The following is a 24,154-nucleotide window of genomic DNA, read 5'->3' as shown; positions in this document are numbered from 1 at the left end:
CAGGAAGAGGCATCTCCTTGGTCAGCAGTGCAAAAACAGGAAGGAGGAAGTCTATTGCAAATCTGGGTTTGCTGATTATCAGTTCATGTTTCGGTGCAGAGGATGTCCATTAACAGCCATCAGCGTGATCCATTGCTTATCCAGCATGAACAATGACTGCTGTAGTGCTGCTACTACAGAATATGGGCCCTACTTATAGGAAGTAATGTTAACTAACAAACTGTACTCAGCCCTTTCCTGCTCATAGAAACAGGATACTATTAGTGAGAACAATTCACAGAAATTGCACATCCAGGAAAACCAGGCAAGCAAAGCATAACAGCTAAACTAAGATTAATAAAATCTTTTCTCTGATGAGGGCATAGCTTGAGTTCTACATTGTTCTGGCATGTAATACGATCTTTTTAATAGAGCGGTAAGATGTAATTATGAATAAGGATGGCAGAACTGGACCCTAGGTAGCCTGGCATAGAAAGGCTGCTTAGGTTTTAAGAAATGTGCTTATTACCATAACTCCAGTTGAATTACAGGAAACACCTGGATATTATTTTATAAAGCTTTTTAGGGTGTATGCAGCAACCTATATAAAATTACTCCATGGAAAAAACCTTACAAAGTTTGCAGTTTGTGTAAACAGAAAATATCTTTGTATATTGTAGGACAAAGGAAGTTTCTGCAGTGTTTCCTGTGAAAATGCAGTTTAAATGGAGTGTGTGATACAGTATCGTGCTTAGGAATGCCATGGTTATAGTCACAATGACAGGTCTGTTTTAATGGCAGAATCTAATTTGTATGGTCAGTGTTTTGTGCTTGCATCGGTCCCACTGAACTTATTGTGCAAATTTGAATTTTAAATATTATTTTATTTTATAACTTTTTTTAATATCTCTTTCCCACCACCCCCTACACCCAATCAAATCAGAAATGGAGGGAGAGGGCGAACATCTACCAGGCCACTTCTTACAGCATGTATATGGGAGCTAGTTGAAAGCATTGCTAGCCTCGGTACAAAATTGGCTTTGGTAGCAGGATATAAATTCTAAAAACATGATTTTCCACAAGCATAGTTCCTTCGTTTGAGAGTTGGTTTATTTGTGTGTGTGTTTTAAGTATTACTTTGAAAAATGGAATAAAATCTTTTTTTTGTGACTTTGTTTCATCAAAGTGATCAGTGAAATTTATTTCTGCGCCCCGCCCCCCTCCCCCCAATGCTGAATCTGAGGCTCTGCAAATGAATCTTTTTCTCTTGCATCCTTTGGAACTCAGAAGTTGCATGGTCAGGCTTACGTTCCATGTCAAACTTATACAACTATTGTGCAGATACGTGTAATTCCCATCATCATCACAGCATTCATGGAGATGTAACTGATTGGCACTTACTAAGTGATTATCAGTATCGTGAAAGGAATGTATACAAAAAGTTTTTAATTGCTTCATATGTCTTGTGTAATCAGGAAATAAAAGATTTTGTGGCAATGTAGGCAGGGGTTGGGAACCTGCAATTCATCCTAGGAATGGGACAGAACAGGATGTGTTGGGGATGTGTGAAAATGGTGGAAGGGGGCAAGTCACTAGTGAGGAGCTACTTTGTCCTGTAAAGAGGTTGATATTTTTCTGTTTTCTGACATGTTTTTTTTTTTTTACTATTTTTAAAATACATGATCTGTTTTAAGAGTCTTTGCTGCTGTTAGAACCTATTATTATAAATGATTACTAGGAAAAAAAATGTTCACTCTAAAATTTAACAGTAATGCTCCATAAGCTCGGAGATGTTTCTCCTGAATATGGGTTGCAATTAAAAATTGAATTGTTGCCCATTTATAAAAACAAACACACATACACAAAAGCAACCCCCAAAACCTTCAAGAAATAATAGAATTTTTTAAAACCCAAAAAAGGGTTGTTAAATATTTTTTTTTTGTTATCTAAGAGACCATTTTAGTAATGATTTTTAATTGCCAGTTATTTATCACCAACCAAGAATTCATATTATCTTCAGCATCATTATTTTCTTAGGAAAGTATGGAGCTTTTAATTTTAATAAAATAGGCTCTTCAAGTTTTTGCCTGAAGCCTGAGCACATGAGTAGTTCTGCTTACCTTTGAAAAATTACAGCTATTACCATAGATACAAGGGACAAAATTACTTCAGTTTTCATTTTCATGACTCTTGCAATTCGCTTTTCCATGCTAAACTCCCACCAAGTAGCTTACAGTGGAAATTGTGTTCAGGGTTCTGATTATTCTCATTTTCGAGTGGAAAGGTAACATAGATGTTGAAGACTGGAGATGAGGAGGGGAAAAACAAATTTGGGGTATTTACTGAACTCTCAAAAAGTATTTTTAGGCTCCTCTCCTTTTATACTTACTAGTCTATATGCACATCCTTTGGCTACCTTTCCAGTAGTCTGGTCAATGTATTAAATTAATTTTTGGGCTTTATGATTTTTTTTGGACTGTAACTTTTTATTTCCCTCTTTAGTGAAATGCTGATCCTTTCTTAATCCCATTTGCACTCAGGCATTTAATGTCATATATCCTGGTTGCGTGCCCAGAAAATATTTATATGAAATGATAGCAGAAATTTATTTTTGAAGCAGTGCTGTAACTGTTTGTGAAGGTAGTGGCTTAGAGTGATAAAGCATATGTACGGAGTTGTCATCTCAGACGATTTGAGGATAATTGATTTTTTTTAAATTACTATTTTGTGAAGGGTCAGGTTGAATTCATGGCAGGTTAGGTTTTATGATTCTTGGCTGAATTTTAGCTCTCTGGAGATTAGCCTTTTTGCTTACTCAGCAGCTGGTATTTTTGTGCATAGGATGGTGCCCTCTGGTGCTTTGATAGACTTTTACATGTAAACACAAAACTGTCAGTAAGACCTATTAAGTGCTTACTTTTCACATTGTGTTTCAGTTTTCAAAATAAAAAAATTAGTTGTTTTTTTTTTTTATGGTATAAAGTAACCTTGTTAGATTCTCTTCAATTAGAAAATGGTTGCATATCTGAAAATTCTCCTTAATTTTTTATTGAGACCTGAATTAAAATCTGTTTATGCTTGTCTTTCTCCCTTCAGCCCAGCTGGTAAGACAAGATCAAGGTAAAAATATTCCTATTGCAATAAAACTAAGTTAGTGACTGAGACATCTTTCTGCTTTACGTTAAGCTGTTTCTGACTATTCCTACTTAATTTTTTTTTCCTCTTTCGAATACTTTCTGCACCATCTGGTATTTACCTAGACTGGCATTAATATGGCTCATACTGTCCAGTTGTTGGGGTGAGTCAGAAAAAAAAAAGTCTCTGTCTATATACAGATTTCTGGGACATACAGACAAATAGCCTGCTACACATCACCAAAAAATCCTTTAGCTCTGCTTGTGCTTTTTATGGGTGCCCTGCTTGCCCCATTAATTAGGAATGAAAATAGTACCTGCCCTGTCACTGATTCACAGTACTGTTGTCTAACAAGTCACTCAAGTTAATGGTCTCTCTTTGTGCCAAAATCAAGTACAAACTTCTGTCTCCAACATCAGCAATTTTATCTTCTTTTTTTTTTTTCTCTAATTGCCCCCCCACCCCGAAGACTCATCCTGCAGAAAAGCTTGCTTTTCAGAGTTTCATGGTGTGAATCAATCACTAGTAGTCTATAGGTTCCTATAGTTGTTTAGATCACAAGTTGAAAGCAATTGCAAGACAAACTGATCACTTTTTTCAATTTGGCTCAGTTCAGGTGTGCACTGTATTTCAGACCACCAATGTCCACTTTAGGAGTTGGTAAAGCTGAAGAGGATCTTGGGGCTCTTCATTCAGACGTGTATAAGTGTAAACAAAAATAGAAAGAACTATATATTACACAAGTAAAATTTCTCTTGATAGCCTAGGCATGTTTGCCCCTTTTTATGACACTTCCCACTGATGTATGTGTAGCAACTGGAAGTGAGAGAGAGATTTTTAGGGTAGATATAATTGCATGCAGTAGTCGTCATCTGAAGAAATGCATCTGGAAGGGTTACCACTTCCTTACTGTTTTCCCTGCAGAACTCTGTGTATGTGTGTGTGTATTGTAAATTCAGTTACTTTTGTCTTGTAATTTAAAAGAATTAGCTATAGGATGCTTTCAGGATTCCACGTCTCTCTCCACAGTATAGTAATACGGTGATTTGTCTGCCTGATAGTTTAACTCTGAAAAGTGCAGAAGTGCTGTCAGGATTGCTTGCAGTGCCGTAATCTGTTGAAATGGACACCTTCAGACAATTATTCAAAACTGGCAATTACTTTATTTAGATAAGTGTAAGTAATCTTTGAAATGCATCTATGGAAAATGAGCTTCAGTATCAGAAATAAACCATACTGTACTATGTGTGATGTTCCATAACGGGTAAATGGGGCATGCATGGCTTCAGTTTTGTTTGCAGTTTTGAAAGTAAGTCTAATTTCTGTCCGTGGCCAGAGGTGGCATGGGTCTCCTGAATACACTTGCAAAAAGGCTAGTGCTTTAGGTCAGGCTGCCTTCTAAAGCCTCTGAAGTAGCACGTGTATAGTGTCCTAAGAGTACAGCACCTTGAGGAAGTTAGTAAACTTAATTCATCATCTTACTTCTCACCTAGATCAGAGAGTTGTGATACAAACTGTGAATTTCTTTTAAATACTGTGATGATTTATTTCTTTAAAGGTAAGCAGTTCTGTCTCAGGAGTTTTTTCACGAGTGTGCTGAAGAGGGTTGATTTGTTACTGTTCCCACAAGATGGAGCTCTCTACATATGTAATTAATTTGAAATTTATACTACTGGTGCTTCTTAAGGAGCTCTATCAGAATACTGTTTTAGATGACAGATCACCATTTTATTAGTATCCCTGCAGAAAACAGTACAACGTAGCACATAAAATAGTAACTATTATTTTAATAAGGTAGGGTAATTCTGTGGTTAAGGCAGTGTGTATGTATGTATGCAGTATTGATTTCTTCCCCCTCTGATTTTAAACATTTATTCTCTGTATGATTTTGAATTAAATATTGTGATAATACCCCTGAGAATTATCAATCAATATTGCATAAATTATCATTAGACTGAAGTATAATTAGCTTTCATATTGAGAAAAAAATAGTAAATACTGATTTTTGTAACAGTGAGTCCTGTCTTGCCTATGCTGTATCTTATGTGCTTCCAGAATTTCTGGCTGTGTTGTCTGGAATTGTTTGATAACATTTTAAAGAGAGATCTCCTGATCTCAAATTATTTTCCTTGGTATTTTAATAGCATGTTTGCCAGTGTTAGCAGATCTGAAATTGATAGAAAGGTATCAAGACAGCCATACTGAACTGCAGCTAGTGGATATGCCAAAATCGTCAGGCTATAATTAAGCGCAAAAAGATGTTGCATTGCTACCACCAAAGAAAGTTTGGTGGTACAAACTCAAGTATGGAGTTCCTCTTGTACCATCTTTTTACAGTCTTGTTCTCATTTTAGGTATATTTGGTCTACTGTGCTTTACTACTTTTTTCACTTATGGTTATGTTGCACAACTCCGTTATAAGTATACAGTGATAGATTGAAGTCTCTTGTCTTGGTGATGATACTTCTCTCTCACTTCCCTTTGAAAGCATTGGAAGGAGACCTAAACTTGGAGACTTCTTCCACCCTTAAATAAAAGGCTGAAGGAAGCAGTTATAAATTGAACTTTTCTTCTGGTTTTGCTTAGCATCCAGTGCAGAATAGATGGTGAGTCCAGCCCATTCAGAGGAAGCTCATGCATGCCCAGTATCTGTGAAGGCAGTATCTGATGCCTCTGGTCCTCCTAATGTTTTTATTTGTTGCCAGGAACAGTACTCTGGAAACAGATGGGTGTCCCTCTGTCCACCTTGTAGTGGACTCTTATAGAGACAGAGCAGCACTTCTGTAACTGGCTTGTACTGTGTATTTTGGAACACTGCAGCATCAGTTGTTGAACCTTTTTATCATCCCTTCCCCATTTCTTTACAGGTAACAGTGGTACGGTTTACACGCTTCCCCCTGTGCCTTCAGATGCAGAACATTAGGTTGCCTAATGAGAGCTCACTCAGTGCTGACTGTGTGTCTTGCACCTTTCTTTCTTCCCAGGCCAGTTTGCTGCTTTTCCATCCATCCAGCACCAGGTTTTGTGTGTAGGTGTATCCCACTGGCGGGTTTGGGTCACTCATGATCTTCCACCACAGTCCTGAGGTTTAAACCTCAGTCATCCTGGGCAGCCTTGAGGGGTCTTTTCCAGGCAGTCTGACAGGAACCTTTAGGAGGAGAAGCTGACTGTCACACATTTGCTCCTTCCAGGTGTTATTTCGAACTGTGATGGTGGAAAGGGTGAGGGGTGTTTTTCCTTTTGTGAACTACTTCATGGGTCAACAATCTTAGATTTTTTTTTTACCTGGTGCACTTTGGAGAAAAGAGCCTGCCTTTCAGTACCCTAGCCTTATTTTCCTATAAGTGAAAGGAGGATATTCTAGCAATATTTTATTGAATAGATTTTTCCCTGAGAAAATACCGATAGCAAGCAGGCAATCAGGAATTGGCTTGCTTCTTTTGGCGTGTAGGACAGCTTATTATCTTTCTCATTTCTCTGATTTGTTGCTTCTCTGAGTATTGTCAAAGGGAAAAAGAACTCAAAAAGGATGAAGAATCTAGTTACAAGAGCCCTTTCAATCTCTTCTATACCCTTTTCTTCCTTGGAAGGTCAGGTTCTTGTCAGACACTCAGCTATAGGCTTGTTGAACGGGTGCTGATGACCCCAGATCTTGGCAGAGCACAGCTGTTTGGTTAGAAAAGAGGATCTTGAAGAATATGGGAAGTCATACTTCTCTGAGAAGACTGGGAGTGAAGTACTTTCTCTCCACTCAAGAGTTTTAGAGATTTTGACTCCCTGTTGCCCAAGTGTTGAACTTAAGACTGTACTCCTGCAAGCAACGCTGAGAGCATTGGAAGTTAAGCTTCTTTCCCCTCCTACCCAACTTAAGATTTTTTTTATATATATATTTTTATTTTTTTAAAGCAGCTTCTCCTTACAGATTTCTGGAGAAAACTTTGTAATTATGAAAGGAAATTAGAGGCTAAAAAAACAAACAGGTTTTTGATCTCCTGACCTTATTGAACACTTGTAGTCTGCAGTACAGGCGTGTTTGTCTGTGTGACTATGTCATGGAATCATTTGGATTGGAAAAGACCTTTAACATCAAGTCCAACTGTTGACCCAGGACTGCCAAGTCCATCACTTAACCATGCCTCTAAGCACCGCATCTACGTGTTTGTTGAACGCTTCCAGGGATGGTGATTCCACCACCTCCCTGGGCAGCCTGTTCTTCACCACCCTTCCAGTGAAGAAATTTTGCCTCCTATCCAATCCAAACCTCCCCTGGTGCAGCTTGAGGCCGTTCCCTCTTGTCCTGTCGCTTGTTCCCTGGGGGCAGGGCCCGACCCCCCCTGCCTACAGCCCCTGTCAGGCAGCTGCAGGGAGCGATAAGCCCCCCCGAGCCGCCCCCTCCCCAGGCTGAACAGCCCCAGCCCCCTCGGCCGCTGCTCGTGCGACTCGTGCCCCGGCCCCCGCCCCAGCCCCTCAATGTCTGTCTTGTAGCGAGGGGCCCAAACTGAACACAGGGCTCGGGGGGCGGCCTCACCAGTGCCCAGTACAGTGGGCAATGGCTGCCCTGGCCCTGCTGGCCACGCTGTTTCTGATACAGGCCAGCATGCTGTTGGCCTTGTATTGCCACTGATTCCATCTGAAAAGCTGCCTCAAAAATTACCTGTCTTTGCTGTTGTTGCTATGTCAAGTTATTTGGAACTGCCTGTGCCTTACCTTTCTTGGGAGACTTCGTACCATTGTTTCTGGTACAGTTCTCTGTAATACCTCTTTTCTTGCTTCCTCTGCTAAAGTCTAAGGCTTGTAAATTGCCCTCTCTCCGTTGCTCACCCTCACACTTGAGCATTTTTCCATGCAGCTTTCTGTGTGTGACACAGCTCAGCAAGCTACGCCCGTGATTTCTCCAGGAGTCATGTTTCCTGCTTGAGGTTTATAGGTGTACTATTCAAACAGTTAGTAAAATAAACCAAAAGACCTGATTTTAGCCATTCCTGAAAGTTAGGTCCTATAGAGGCAGCAGCTTTAGGCATGTGCGTGTCATGGTTTTGGTTTGGGAGATGTTCAGCCGGGCAGGCGGCAGCAGGGAGCAGTGGGATTGCCTTCTGCCAGGGGTCCAGCAGAGTGCTCTTGTCATTCTGGCTGGAAGCATCTTACCCTGATTTAGTGAGATAACTCTGGTGTTAGGAATACCAGAAAAGCAAGTTTGTATGTTTGCACTTCTTTATATTTAGCAAAGAGTGGAATTTGATGGAAAAGTGATCCATGCTATTTGAGGTAGTCAGAGAAACCAATTCTTTTGTACCCATATTTGAGCATTAGGGCATAAATAACAGACCAGTGAGACTCAGGTCAACCATGATGTAACTGGTTAAGCACCTGGATTAATGCCATAAGGGCTGGGTTCAATTCTCAGTTTTGCGCCATCTCTTTCTTTTAATGCTGATTTTGGTGGAGTGGATCACAAATGATGCCACTATAACATCAAGTTTGTGTGCTTTTGTTTTTAAGAAGTAGATTTCAATAAAAATCCTTACGTACTGTTTTTAACTGGGGGAAAAAGTAAACTTGGATTTTCTTATTTGTATTTAAACAGGTCTGTGTATGATGACCAACCAAATGCACATCAGAGGTTTATGGAAAAACTAGATGCCTGCATACGTAACCATGACAGGGAGATAGAAAAGATGTGCAATTTTCACCATCAGGGCTTTGTGGATGCTATTACAGAACTTCTTAAAGTTAGGGCTGATGCAGAAAAATTAAAGGTAAGGAACTATTTTTTCAGAGTTTCATGTATCATTGTCTTTGAATTTAAAAGAAGGATCTTGACTCTTCTACTGAAGACTAAGAGTTGAGTGATTATCAATACACTCTGATGTTTGCAACAATTTTTTGAAAGTGGATTATTTACGATTTGTGATTGGAGCTGTGTTGCTTTATCCAGTAATTTACATTTACAAAGCTGAATATTTTATTATGTTTAATTCTGATTTTTTTTAAAAATGTACGCTTTCAGAAAATGTTACCAAAATTATTTTCCCCTTTTTAAAGGCTTTCACATAAGGTAAAGAACAATAAATGGTAAACCCATTATTTCTTTCATAGGTCTTTTTCTAATCATGTGTTTATATGTCAGACCTTAGAAAATTCTAAAATCTTGATTAGAAAAATAAAAATACTAGAATTATGCATGAAAAATAAATTTTCTTAACCTTGTAATGAGTAGGAGAGTAGGTGGAATTAGTAGTTTTCATTAGAAATGAGAACTAAGTTTTACTTCCAAATCAGAATGCAGAATATTGAATTATGAGATCTGTCCCTTTTAGCTCTCTTTACACTTTTGAGAGCAAAATATGCACACCAGACAGAATGAGCATAGTTCATCAGAGGTTATGATTAGAAGAGCATTATATAAAGGATATTCAGATAACAAGAGACCAAATACAGCGTCAATGAGGTCATTGAGCATCTTTGTTCAGAAATTAATGAGATTTTTAATAAACTAGAATGTGCTTCCTTATTATGATGACCTAATGAGTCACTTACTATGTGGGAAAATCTGAGGTCGAGCTTTGCCTGCACCTGCAGCATTAAAATGTTGCTGTGGTTTGGAGATTTCCACGTTTGATGTTAATCAACCACCCAGTGTTTGCATTCAGCAAAGTATGAATGTTTAATTACCATAAAATGCAATCACCATTTCTTACAGACAATGAATGGCCCATAGAGCTCATTGAGGTTATCAAAAAGGGACCAGTGGTCAATTGGGTCAATGATTTGAATTGTTTGACAGACCTACAGAAACAAGGAAAGTTCAAAAATCCCAAGTAAATTTGAGAAGTTTGCCACAGAATCTGTTAGAAAGAACTGTCATAAGTAATTGAAGTTAACAAAAGCCCTTTGCGATCAAAAGTTCAAGTTCAAGCTGTAGAGTTAATTTGAATTTGCATTTCTTTGTTCTAAGTTTCTCATGAAGCATGATCTGATTACAAGGGTGAGCAGTCACATCAGGGCAATATATGCATATTTGTCTAACAAAGGTGAAATTATTTTTAAGGTCCAAGTTACTGATACCAACCGAAGGCTTCAGGATGCTGGGAAAGAGGTGAGAAAATGATGCTTCCTATATGGGCATTATGAGTATTTGTAGCAAATTAATTTTTTTTGCATAATCTAATTGTGAGTTTCTTTCCTTTTTTTTAATTTTTTTTTTATTTAATCTCTAAGGTGATAGCCCAGACAGAGGAAATCATCCAATGTAGAGTTCAGCAACGGAATATTACAACAGTTGTGGAAAAACTACGGTTGTGTCTTCCAGGTGAGCGTGACCTATAGCTAAATATGATAGCAAATGAAAAAAGTAAGTCACAATAGCCAAAATGGAAAATAATTTTATTTTTTAAGTTGTGGTCCTGTAATATCCAGCTTAACAAAAAAAGTAATGGGTTTTACAAAGTTGTCAACATGTAGGTTCCATGTCTTTCACAATATTTGATGTAGAGCAATTATGACACCTTGGGAGCAGGCAGCGAGACAGATGCAAGTGATGCAAACAGTGTAGCCACCTACAGCTTTAAATGTTGTAATATCTTTAATATGAAAACTAATGACTTTGTTGCTTAAGAACGTGGTTTTAACTGTTTGAATTCTAGTGAAAATACTAATGATTCTGTTTTGATGATGTACTTACAGCTCTGTGTCATTACAGGTGTTTATTTAATAAAATATAAGGGCTCTAAATGATGTTTCACAAAGGTAATGTTGGAGGATTGCACAAAGCTCTACAAGGGTTTTATTCTATTTGTGATATTGGTGTAAAACAGATTTGAGACTTCTTTGTAAAGTCTTGTTGACTTGTTATGGGTACAGTAGGTGGTACTGTTGCCATTTAATGGAGACAGGTCATAGACTGGTAATGCAGATAAAGTTATGGTATGTAGTAAGTTAATGCATATGCTTGATATATATGCTGTCTACTGTTCTGTTTCATCTTAATTCTTTTTTATTTAGAAGCTGTTAAGAGTTCAGTTCTTTTTTTTCTTAGCTGCATTCTGGAACATTTTTTGCTAGTTTATTACATTTATGTTGCAGTAGGAATTAAATAAGGTAAAATTAGCATATCCTTTTCTATCATTTGTTTTGTCCTTTGCAGTATATATTTTCCTCTTTCATTAACTAAAACCGCAATAAGATCCATGGCTTAATCTGCTTGTTTTTATGCAGTGCTGGAAATGTACAGCAAACTGAAAGAACAGATGAATGTAAAAAGGTGAGTGAACTTATTTCTATGAGTAAAATACAACATTTGTAAGTAAATGGATGGAATAGCAAACACAAATGTAAACAGGTAAGTATTCTAAGTCCTGTAGCTTGGTACGTGTAGTCTTCTTTTCATAATACCTTGTCTGTGTTTCAAGACTGTAACCACAAGTGAACAAATGTTATATTAAATATACAGAGTTTTAGGAGCTTAGTGATTGCCTTGAAAAAAAATTTACGTAAATAAACATGACATGCAGTGAAATTATGATTATAAAATGCCAAGGAGAGTGTATTTTTTTTAATACTTGAAAAAGTTTAAGGAGCAAGAATAAGATCCTTAGGGAGTAAAGGTCTTTCAGAATACATTAATACCTAATTAATCTATCATCATGTATTTAAATAAAATTCATTTTTCAAGAAAAAAGGACATTTCACTCCAGATAACTTTCTTTAGACCTATCTGGTATCTCTATGCTAATCTTTTGCTCAAATGGAACTATGAGAATGAAGTGCAGAAAATATTTTGTGGTTTGTTTTTTTTCCCCTTTGTGACAGCTGGACTTTTTAAAAAAAATTAAAACCATAATTAAAAATAAATTGTTAGAAGAATAGTTTCTCACTGATGTGTGACCAGTTGCTCCTTCTTCTGTTGTGTCTTCAGTTTCCATCTTCTCAGAGAGCCACACACTGCTGCTGTAACCCCAGTATCCCCAGTTCTCTCTCCATGGAAGCTTGGCTGCCCCTGCCCTCTGTAGCTGTTAATCCTATCCCGCTGGGGCTGCCCCTTGCACCTTGTGCGTGCCCGCCCCAGGAGCACCACTGCTGGTGTTTTCTTCTTCATGATTTCTACAGCATCATTACCACCTTCATCCGTGCCTTCTTTTCGTACAGCCTCAGTCACACCAATTGCTCCGTGTCTTCCTTGCTGGATTTGTGATCATTGTCATTGCCTCTTTGTGCACCTGGCACCGCTGCAGCAAGCTCCTGCTAACAAGTCTGTCTGGACCTGACTGTTTCCGTTTGGAGCTGGCTATGCATAGTCAGGTGTCTACAGGGCTACTGTGTAATCTAGATTTACTTCTGGACTGTTTGTCTGGATTTCTTTTGTCTGGGTAGCCAACACCTCCAGCCATACCACCGGACATCAGAAAATCCTCAACAATGGACGCTGTATATGAGTAAATGAGCTCTAAAGCCTGTGTGCAGACATGTCCAAAATGCATCAGATCTACTGTACACATCAAATCAATCCACATTGCAGAAAATCTGATGCATCTTTGACAGTGTTATGTATGCTGCTTAATACTTGGGCACACATGCTGTCTGGGAGGTCTTACGCAGAAGAAGGCTCTGTAAGAGCCTTAAGAGTAACTTAATAGCTATGGCACTATTCTGTCCCCTTATTACAATCAAAACTTGCTAGACATGAACCAGTGTGGTAGATCTTGTCAGCTTGACTACTACTATATGCTATTTCCTCTGAACAGGACACTGGTTTGACATCTGCTTAGAGCAGCTGGCAGCACATTGTAGTGTTTTTGAAGCAGCTCAGCAGAAAGCTGTAAACAGTCCTATGCCCTTGCTACTGTGATCAGAGAACAGACTACAGGGTGTGCTGCCTGAATTGCACTGCTTCCTTCTGCAAGGTAGTCTGTAGTGTGTGCTACCTTTAGCGTGTTGAAAATACAGAAACACTGAGATCAAGGCTTGCATTCTGTCATTCCCTTGCTGTCAGGCAAGACAAGCAGCATCCCAGTTTTACAATTGAAAGGGAAGTTATAGTTCCTAGTGTCATTAGGACATTAGGACAAATTCTCATCATGCAGAGATCACTTAGGTTAGATAAAATTACAGATGGCTTTTAGCATTTTGATTCCACGTTTGCTAGCAGTTTTGTAGAGTCCACTGATGGTTGATGTGCTTTCTGAGAAATCATCAGCATTCTTTAAATCTAAAACTAAGTTTCTATTATTTAAGAGATTCAGATCTGATAATTTTCCTGTGGACGAGTTGCCAGACAGGAAGTCTTAAAAGTCAAAGGACGATACACTGAATTGAGGGGTTTGGACATGTCATTGTCATACCATAAGAAGATCTAAGAGAGAGGGGACATGCCATAGCTTTGATGTATCATACCTTGAAATCACATGGAGTGCGGAAGGTTTAGACTCTGCTGCAGGCTACTGCTCCAGCTGAGATATCTCTTTCATTAGCTACGCTACAGTTACTACTTTGCTTGTGACTTACATTTCCCTATAATATAGCCCAGAGGTGGCTATCCTGTGAATTACTTGCAGGTAATTCAAATGGTAATTTCCTTGTGGCTTAGCAGGCCACAGAACCAGAGAGTGAGTGTATCCTGGCCTTTGTACCTACGTGATTGAGCAATAGCAAGTACATCCATAGCATCAGTGCAAAGACCTGATAGCTGATGTGTGCAGATACAAGGTGTTTCAAAATTGACCTTTCTGAGTTTTGCTGTGAAGCTTTCCTGGAAGAGTCATAGAGGAGCATTCACAATCTGTGTCTTAAAACAATGATGAAAGTTTATTTTAGGCAAAGGTGGTTTTTGGCATATGCCTTTACTGAGCTTTGTAAATGCAGCAAAGCTTTCATTGGTCTTTTTTTAAAAAAAAGACTGCTTTTTTTTTTTTTTTAACTTTCTCTGCAGCCTCTTAGAATATATCTTCATTTTTCCATTTTCTTAGTCTTGCACTATGAATAAAACTAACATTTCTAATGTTCAAAGGCAAGGAAGACAGAAGTGTGGATATTCTGGTTTTGGGAGACAGTTGTTCTAGGATAAAGATTGGAATTCCATTTCTTTTTCTCCATGGCAGATGCCTTTTAAGATAATGCAGGATTTTGGGTCTGGAATACATACTGGTTTATGCAGATGGGATGGAGGTTTACTGAGGAGTCCGAAAAGCCATCTATTGATAGCAACTTACGGTCCCTACAAACATGTGCTACATTTGAACTGATGACCTAGAGGTGAAAGTCTCTGTATCCTATTTATCTGTCTCTTGAGCCATGGATAACACAAGTTGACAAGAACTATAGTTGTGAGAGGAAGTAACTGTGGAATCTGCTCCAACCAGGCACAATTGGCTGGAAAGAGTTACGGAGGGTTTAAAGTCTTAGCTGAGGAAGCACAAGGGAGAGGTGTGGTTTTTCTACTGCTGTCCAAAATACCCAGTAGGGACTATGCATTTAGACTGAACAATCTCAATCTTTAATTTTAAGACAGAGATAAGGTCTCACACATTTTATACTGATCTGTTACCATGGTCTGTGCATTTGGATTTTGATATGTGTCTCTAGAGAAGGTTCCCAGCTGCTTCAAGTGATTGTGGTCTAATTGGGAATTGTTAGAACTGGTGGTTTTGCAAGTCTTCTTCCACAATAAGTATTACAAAAAAACCCCCAAACCCTCTATACAATGAAAATAATTAAATAAATCAATCTGCTAGGGTTGCTGTTGAACCTTCTCGCATCTACTGTGAGAAGGACTAAACAAAGAGTATGGTCTTTCAGAGTGCCCTGAAAGCCTTGGATTTGTTTTCTGACCTTACTATAAGCTTTCTTCTGAACTGTGGGAAGGACAGAGTTGATTAGTTATTTGGGTTGCTAAGTCTTACTGAGAAGGTCATGCAGCCTTTCTGTGCATAAACCTTCCAAACATTCAAGTAAACCTTAAGACATAAAGAATGCAAATAGGAAGACTTAATAATTTATATAATTTGATTCTACCCATGTCTGTCTGGAAAGATAATGGAACAGAGAAAATTGTGATCTGATTTTGGTTTTCTGCATTGTTTTGGAGCCATGTCAAAATGAAGCACTGGATTTTACCAACTGCAAATCGATATCCCCATAGCTATCATGGATCTGGCAAAAAAACCCATCAAAATATGTACTTGATACCGAGCTGTCAGCTGCTTGCTTTCTCACCATTCTCATGACCCTGTTTGACAATTTCTGTTTTTAAAAAATCTCTGACCACATCATTATGAATGAAAAAGGTAATCCACAGATCTTGGATTTTTCACACAGCAACTTTTTAATCTGATTTTCAGAAATACTAAGCTTTTGATGCACTTTACAGAAGTTTCAGAGTTGGTAGTGCCCTGATCTCAGTTCATGGTCCTTTGGGGAAACTGATAAAATTGGTATGCTGGGGAAGTTTGAAAATTAAGTTTAGACTTGTTAAGGCAACTAGATTTTTAAAACAAACCAAGTAAATAATTTTTCTTGTGGTGGAAGGTCTTCAGTTGCAATTTCAATATATCATCTTCAAGATCTCTGTGAATGTGACTTTTCCACAATATTGTTGCAATGAACTTCCCTTAAATTTGTTTGGTAGAATACAAAAAGTTTTTCATATTTACTCAATGGAAATGCAGTAAGCAGGAATATACAGTATTTGCATTTGAGGGAAGCACAAAAGCTGGAGAACACTACTATTTTTTCTTCATAAATTAAGTTTGTTTCCTTAATTAAAATAAAATAAGAATTTTAAGGTTATTGTCTGTCCTTGTGTTTTTTCAGCAGGAAGTTTTGGGACATGGCTATACATTTCTTTACTCAAAAGGCTTTTGTGAAAATACATTATGTTCAATAAAATTCACAGCCTTTGAGTTAATCTGGCTCCTGTCCTGTGTAGCTTCTGGATTGCTCCAGTTTAACTTGATGTGGCTTACTTAATAAGTTGTGGTATTTCTCTTAATGATACTCCACTGATAAAAATCCAGTCCTGCTTCTTGCTAGTTTTAGAAGCTTCCATTTTTATAGTTGGAGATGTTAGAAAACCGTAAGATCGATTTTACTGGTTCTGAGGACAAGATGGATCAGTCTTATCATATGACCTCTACTGGTGTTTCAAACTTGTGTCTTCAATTGCTAAGCTTACATTATAAATTTTGCGCTGGGGAACATATTCTTTTAAGATTAGCTCAGAAGAATAGACAGAGGACTGCTATATTTATATGAAAAAAATAACATTGAAGATACTTCTTTAACTCATTTGTAGTCAAATGGGTCATCCTCACCTTATATATTTGATAATATATGATTGGAACTAATAATATTGTTGTCAAAATTTTCAGCATAGAGTTAAATCTATGGAATGAAAACATACAACTACGTCAATCCATGAAATGATACGCAAAACTTTTTAGTTTAAATCCTGACCTGCAGGTGACCTTCAAATTAATAAGACTTCGGTGCTTTATCAGAACAGATGTTAAAAGGGCAAGGTCCCGAGCTCCATATATATATAATTAGTGGGGGACTCTAGAGTGGATTTAAAATGGATTATGTTAATTTTGATCTCAGAGGCAGCAGTCAAAAACCTTCCAGATGAACTAACAGTGTTCTGATAAGCTGATCTGTATAATTTAAATAAAAACCTTTTATACGATTTTGATGCTATTATGGTTTTATTCCCCAGAAGTCTCACCATGTGGCACTCCTTGTCATTTACTATTTAAAAAACCAAAAACCACACACACAAACCTCCCAGACCCCTTCTTATCTGCAACATTCCCATTGCCCTATGTATATTTTACATAAACCAAGTATATATTAAACAAAAGCTCCTAATTTGCACTTGAAACCTCTTTATTTGCAGTCTCCTGAAAGCAGTTGTGTTCTGGAATAAAAGAGATTTTTCCCATCCTCCAACTGTGCTGAATTGTTAGCTTAGAAATATCTTGATTGAGAAAACTGAAAAGAATGTGTTTATTTCAGAATGGAACAAGAAGTTACAACTGTAGTATTAATAATTTTTTATTGCTCGTCTACAGAAGGGGGGCCAGCGGCTTGAATTGTATTTCAGTTTGAAAGTGTTTACTCACTATATCTGCAAAGTAATATCCAGAAACAAAAAAACTGGAAAGGACAGTTTTCCAGGTTTTCTTGAACATTTGAAGGGACTTTGCTTATATCCAGCTTTTCCCTTTCAAAATGGTTTGGTAATTTTCCAGTACTGATTGTGTAGGACTTTCAAAAAGAAAAAGAAACTAAGATTCCAATACAAAAAGCTAAAAACAGGCTAAGGATATTATTCTGCATTTGTGGAAAGAAAGGATTGGAACTAACAGCAAGTTAACTCAGTCTGATTTCAGTTTTTCTACTTTTCCTATTCAAGACCAAGCTAGAAGGCATTGGTTCATCTTATTCTGTTCTAATAAGCCAAACTAAATGCATTTTTCCAAAAGCCTCCTGGGCTGAGTGGCTGGTAAGAATACTGCATGAAGGAAACTTACTGTCACATCTACAACTGATTTCTGTCATATTCACGTTCAACCTGTTTCCTGCACCTCTCTTTAAAATGCTGTCAACATCATGGATTTGTTGATCATGGTGCTTCTGTTTATTGCCTTCTCAGTTTAGCTGTCTATCTCAGAATTGACTCACTTCTGTTTTGCTTCAACTTTTCAGTAAAGTAAAAATTTTCAGAAGCATTCTGCCTTAGGAGCCTGTGTGGCATTTCAAAATAAGATAGAGAAGGGAATTGACTTCAGGAGCCTGACAGCTCTGAATCACCTCCTTGTGGTTTTTAACTCTCTACTGATTATAAGAGGGAGCATGGGAAATCAATTTCCCTCAATTAAAATTTCCTTCTTTAAATGTTTCCCTAAATCAGCTGCAAGCATCAAAATTTACTTGTATGCTTACAGGCCTGAAGTTGGTAAATGGTTTTAACAAGTCTTGGCCACAACCGCTGTAATCTGTGAGAGAACTGAGAGTGAAGACAGATAAATAACTGTAGTAGTAGAGAGAGTTGATGTCTTGGTGTTTGGTAGCTTTCTGTTGTCAAAATTGTTTGAATCTGTCTGTGGGTTTTTTATATTTATTTTGCAGTCTAATCACTTTTTATGCTTAGTTTTAACTTAAGTATTTCTTTAAAATCATAGTCCCTTATGTAAAATTTCACAAGATAGCTATGATCATACTGTACAATATCTGCATAGTGTATGGACATGAGAGGAGGTATTTCTTTCTGTTTTGGTTTTTCTCTCTCTCAGGCTATATCTTCCATATTTCTTCTACAAATGGTCTGTAGACTAACAGAACATGGCATATTAGAGAAAATTACGCAGTCTTTGTTGTTTTGGGGTTTTTTAAAACCCTCTGACCTTAATGCTTATTCAAAGTAGTTGTTTTCTTGGTGGGATATACTGTATTTTGTCAGAAGAGTGAATAGATTCATGATTTACAGCAAAATATGACATACTGCTGGAAAAAATACTGCTTGAGATAAGTGTATATGTATCCTCCCCAGCTATGGATGGTGGAAAGAGGGTGGGTGCAGATGTGTGTATATGTTCACTTATACCTAAAGAAGGCAGATAGATACAGGCACACTTTTCCAAGCTTTTTTTCATTGTTTGGTGCACATACTGCAATGTTGGGTGATGGGCAGTTTGTGTTTCAGAAAAAAGAACTCATAAAAAACCCTAATAAATTCAATCTAGAAGGGAAGATAATTGTTATTACTTTAGTGCCTCTATTCTGCAGGATGCTCCCTGTGGTGTTAGGACTCTGTTCAGAACAGCTAATACCATAGGAGTCTATTTGAAATTTTGGCTTGACTGAGTCACCATAACAATTCAATATTTTTTGCCAAAATAAAGCATTATATGGATGACTTTTTATTTCTTAATTTTTCTAAGAACAGAGTAATTTTGCTAGATTTATATTGATTGCATGTATTATTGATACCCTATATTTGATGAAGTATTTTATTAAAAAATTATAAGAAGTTACATAATTTGATTTTAATCTCTTTGTAGATACTATTCTGCTTTAAAAACAATGGAACAGCTAGAACATCTGTATCTTCCTAGAGTTAGCCAGTACCGGTTCTGCCAGATAATGATAGAAAATCTTCCAAAGCTGCGTGAAGAAATAAAAGAAATATCCATGTCAGATCTCAAGGATTTCTTAGAGAGTATTCGAAAGCATTCTGACAGAATTGGGGAGACTGCCATGAAGCAGGTAAGCTGACCTAACAGGATGAGTTCGGTCCTGTTATCTACTGAAAATATCAGTGTCGATAGTCTCAGATTAGCCCAAAAGATTTGTCTAAGGATTACAGTCATCACATAGATCTCTGAGTGAAGGTGAAGAGTTGTGAAATGCTTGCTAGTATCTTGGCTAGTTTCTTCTCCTGGATGTGAAGTTCTCAGCTCTAGTGGTCCCTGGCTAACACAGGAAGCAGCAGTGTGACACCTCAGTAGCATCAAACTTTCTTTCCAAATCTGTATTGGCATCCTGGACAAGAAGTAGTTTCCTCCCTGGGAAAGGAAGGAGAAATGCTATATATCTTAAGTTGCAAAAAATTGTCAAATACTTTGAGTAGTCAACTAGACAAGTCTGTAACCGAGCAGCTACTACACTAAAACAAAGAGCAGCCTGTCTGGCCAGCTGGCGAGGGTGAAAAAGACTAAAAGTGTTGAGATAACTGCCTAGTTCTTTCAAAAGTACTACTAATACAGAGGGCTGAGGTGAGAGCCAGGAGGAGACTGGGACAGCTGGAGCCCTTGCCTATTCCATCACAAAATAATTTGCTACTTCAAAGCAGTGGTGCTGGGCAAGCTTTAAAGCAGTTAATGCTTTTGAAATTTATTCGGAGAGCAAGTAAGGTTTTCATTTCACTTTTTGTTCAGCAGAGCTCAGGTTGGGTTGCCATTTTGTCATGTAAGGTTCTTGTAAAATGCACTGTTGATTATTATAAATTAAACTTAATTGCAAGATTATGCTGTGCTGCCTTGTTGTATTTCTTTCAGTAGTAAGGACAATATAGTGCATTTGGCTTCTGCAGCTGCCTGCTCACTAAGGCTTAACTGAAGACAGCAAATAAAGGGCTGGAAGCTCTGTGATAACTGTACATCATTGACATATTGGTTCTCTGTTTGCATTTTATGATCAGGAAAACTACAGATTACTTTAAAAATTTTTTTACCTTTAAAATTGTGTTCTGGGGATTAGGGGAAAATTATGCAGAAATTCACTATTGAATTCATTTATCATCCCAAATCGATTAAAGACAAAATCATTGGTTTAGGCTGAGGACACGTATCTTGGAGTTTTACTGATGTGTGTTCAGTAGCACCACCTGTTTTCCATGTCAAAGCATATACTTAGCCATGATGAAATTTGCATTACACCCCTCTTTATTGGTACTACTCTTAAAACAGGCACAGCAGCAGAAAACCTTTAGTACCGCTCTTCAGAAGCAGAATAATGTAAACTATGGTCGGAATATGCATTTAGGTAGAAGCAGAATTTTGGAATCCAAGAATGACATTACATTGAAGCGAACGTTTGAAGATGATGATGAACATGAAGAAGAGGTAACTTTATACTAAATCAGTACATCTTATTTAAAGTGAATTTTGCAGGTTTATTGAACTTGCAGTATACTGTCTGTAGATGGTCAACATTAGTCAGGAAGAACGAGAGAACACCGGTCCAGACAGCATTTTGGAGGGAAAAAATGCTGCCAAAATATTAGTTGTATTAATGCTAGCTTTAGCATCATGTTTGGCAACATTCAGTTGTATAGGATTGTAATTATTCTGGAATTGAGTTGCAATTTACATTATACATTACCTGCCCACTGGAATATTCTGCTATTGCTAAAGCCAGCATTTCTGTGTTGAGGTCTTCAGCTTGTGTTAGTAGTATTTACGCTATCAAATAGTCAGTCTTTATAAACTGAATAAAACAGCGAGTATTTAGACATTTAATTCTGGTGCTCTGAAAACAGTGAAAGGAGTCTGGTCTTGTAACAAAATCTAGTACTGTAGTACAAAGGGAGGGGAGAGTTGAATGGTTAATTTACTCTTTTGTGATGTAACTCATCCATTTTTGGGTCCTTATTAAGTGGACAAGTTCTATTGGTAACGTGTCATGTTTTGCAGATGATGTGCTTTTTATGCTTCATAAACTTTTCTTTTTCCTTTCCTTCTTCAGGTTTTAACTGCCCAAGATCTTGTAGACTTTTCTCCAGTCTATAGGTGTTTGCACATCTACTCAGTTTTGGTATGTATTAAGGTGACCTCCACAAGATATTTTACTTTTGAAGTTGGATGTTAATTCTCATATTTTTCATACTCTTAATAGTTTCTAAGCAAGCAAGCAAGCCTATTGCTTCTAGTAGTAACATTTCTGGATGAATCAGCTGAGATGGCATGTTTTTATTTTATGTGTGTAATAAAGAACACACAGCAAGACATTAACTACTTAAGTGTTTTAAGAATATATGTACCATATGTATATCTGCCTCAATAGTGGTATCAGCACTTTTACAGTTTCCCCAGGTGTTTCGTGTTACCCAGATGTTTGGGGAGATCTGATCAATATTACAAAACAGGAATATTCAGTCTGAATCTTGTGGAAATCAGAATAGTAGAGCAAAGGAGCAAGCAAAAACTGGAGACTGGGACAGGCTGTGCTCAGGCAGATTAGATTGGATTCAGTGGTAGGGACACAATAACCCATTTTAGCTGCTGTAAAAGGGATATTAACAAGGGCGAAAACTTTTTTTGGAAAACTTGGTAACAAATTACTTCCTATTTTCTCACCTTTCCTATATCTCATTTACTTTTGTAGTCAGATTACTTACAGAGTAAGTATCAGGAGCATATAGATCAAATACTTTTAAGTATTGCTAATCCTACAATCTCAGCTGGACCTGGCTTCAAGCGTTCAGGCTGGGTTATCTTCTTTTTACAGAATCCTTGCAGTTGTGTAACATGGAAGCTTGTATTTTGAAATAATGTTTAAAGTGTTATTTCACTGTTACTTTAAAAAAAAAAAAGGAATACAAACAAAAGGATCACTAATGTCAGTAATTGTTCATCTCAATGAAGGAACAGGAGGGGCAGAAAGACAAGCTGCCAGAACTATTTAAAAAAAAAAAAAAAAGAGTAGACCATTTATTTTTACAAAGGAAATAAGCATGAAATAACATATAACAAAGAATGTGCAAACTTAAATACATGAATTGACAACATCTGCTTATTCTTCTGTTAATATAATAAAAGAACAGGAAGTAAAATTGATAGATGACATTTAAAAGTAGTATGTGATTGTTTTTCACCTTGACAAGGATCCTGATGTTGAATCCTTGATACAAGCCTCCAAATTTACTGGAGACAGAAAACAATTTGGAGTGCTCTCTGATATCAAAACACCAGTTGTTGATATCTTCAGAATAGGCCTTCTGTCCTTCCTAACAACATAACCTATTTAATAAGCCATGGTAGCATTATCAAGAGTTGTGGATTAACCACTTCTTGGAGTCCTTCTTGTTTACCTCCTGGTGTAAACCATCTCTTTTGGAGTTTAGAGAACTTCATGATGACACCAAAGGAGCGGAGTTGATACCAGGTGGTTTATTCATTACATTTTTATATCAAAAACTTATCTCGTAGCAAATGTCACCTTCATAGTGAATTGTCTCTCTTCTACAAAGTTGCAGAAAATACTCTATTTTTACAAAGGGCAGAAATTTTCTACTCTGTTGTTTCTTGTTGAAGAAGAAAGCAGGATTTTATATACCTCAGAATACTACATAGTTTGTGATTGCAACCTGGTGATTGCGAGATACATAAATACCAAACATAGCCTGTGTTTATTGATTGGTAACCTTTCTTTAGACTAGAAACTTCTGGACAATATACATAAAGAGCTTTTTTTAGCCCATATATTATGTGAGAAGCTGTATATTTAAATTCTCAAGAAAACACCCTTGATCCATTTGGCATGTAGTGTTACCTTTTAACTAAACACTGTATAGCAGTACAAAATAAATGTAAATATGGTGTGAAACAATACTTGATACATGAACAATATTCCGAAAATTTAAAACCCAAAGTGAACTCATTTATTATTTCTATTGATATAAACTCATAAATTTTTTTGAAGCTGGGTGAAAGAAATGCATTGCTTCAGTATATATTATCTTGCCTTTCCTTTGCTTATTCAGTGAGTGAATCATCAGGGCTGTTGCTGTGTTCTACTGATTGTTTTAGAACATCTGTTTAAAATAGTTGTTATGCCTGAATTGCTGATCTTGACCCATAGGATAGCACAGTCTATAATCATAAGATATTTTACATCTCCATTTTCGGTGTGGATTTGAGAAGAACAGCTACCTTTTTTTTTTTTTACTTGAGAAGCTTGTGTCAGGACTGAGTAGAGATTTGGCATCGGAGGTATAATTCATATATTCATAGTGGCTTTGTGCATCTGAAAACTGCATATTTGGGCTGGAGGTGAATGGTTAGTATGCCTGATCAGTATGCGTAAGTACGAATTAAAGCACCCTGTGTAAAGTTTGCTGCAACAGAAATGTTCTGTTTCATGTTTGTTTCAAGTGGATTTTTTTACTTTTAAGCCAAGTATCTTTTTTACTTTCAGATTTTGTTAGGTTAGCAGTATTTCTAAACATGATGAAATATTCATTATGAACTTAAAAGTACTAGATTTAAACTTTCTTTGTTATATCTTACGGAGGTAAGTATTGCTGGCTTAGTAGTATACAATCTCTGTAATAATTTGATTTTAAGATTTTTTGGAAACCCAAGTAATGGAATTCTAAATAGCACTGGCCTAATCATAGGTTCATAAAGTAAAAACAAACCTTAAAAATGCTGATCTGCTTTCTTCTGCTTGCATACAAATTACATTGCGTTCAGTAGGTAGATGAGTCAGTGTAGCACTGATTTCAGATGGACAGATGGTTTCTACTGAATAGTCGTCTTAATGAGAT

General features: G+C 37.1%; 1 protein-coding gene across 13 annotated transcripts in view; it reads left to right on the top strand.

The window, feature by feature from the left end:
• Positions 1–24,154, top strand: part of EXOC6 (exocyst complex component 6) — a 123,038-nt gene that overhangs the window by 39,375 nt on the left and 59,509 nt on the right. For all 13 annotated transcript variants that reach the window (XM_080403603.1, XM_080403601.1, XM_080403602.1 and 10 more), the window contains 7 exons: positions 8,699–8,870; positions 10,163–10,210; positions 10,333–10,423; positions 11,329–11,374; positions 19,167–19,371; positions 20,574–20,729; positions 21,352–21,420. In XM_080403603.1, the coding sequence (XP_080259729.1) occupies positions 8,699–8,870; positions 10,163–10,210; positions 10,333–10,423; positions 11,329–11,374; positions 19,167–19,371; positions 20,574–20,729; positions 21,352–21,420 (787 nt within the window). The remainder of the gene's footprint in view (positions 1–8,698; positions 8,871–10,162; positions 10,211–10,332; positions 10,424–11,328; positions 11,375–19,166; positions 19,372–20,573; positions 20,730–21,351; positions 21,421–24,154) is intronic.

Source organism: Falco punctatus, assembly GCF_963210335.1.
Source record: "Falco punctatus genome assembly, chromosome: 9".
Classification (NCBI taxonomy): Eukaryota; Metazoa; Chordata; class Aves; order Falconiformes; family Falconidae; genus Falco; species Falco punctatus.
This window is presented reverse-complemented; position numbering and strand designations above follow the sequence as displayed.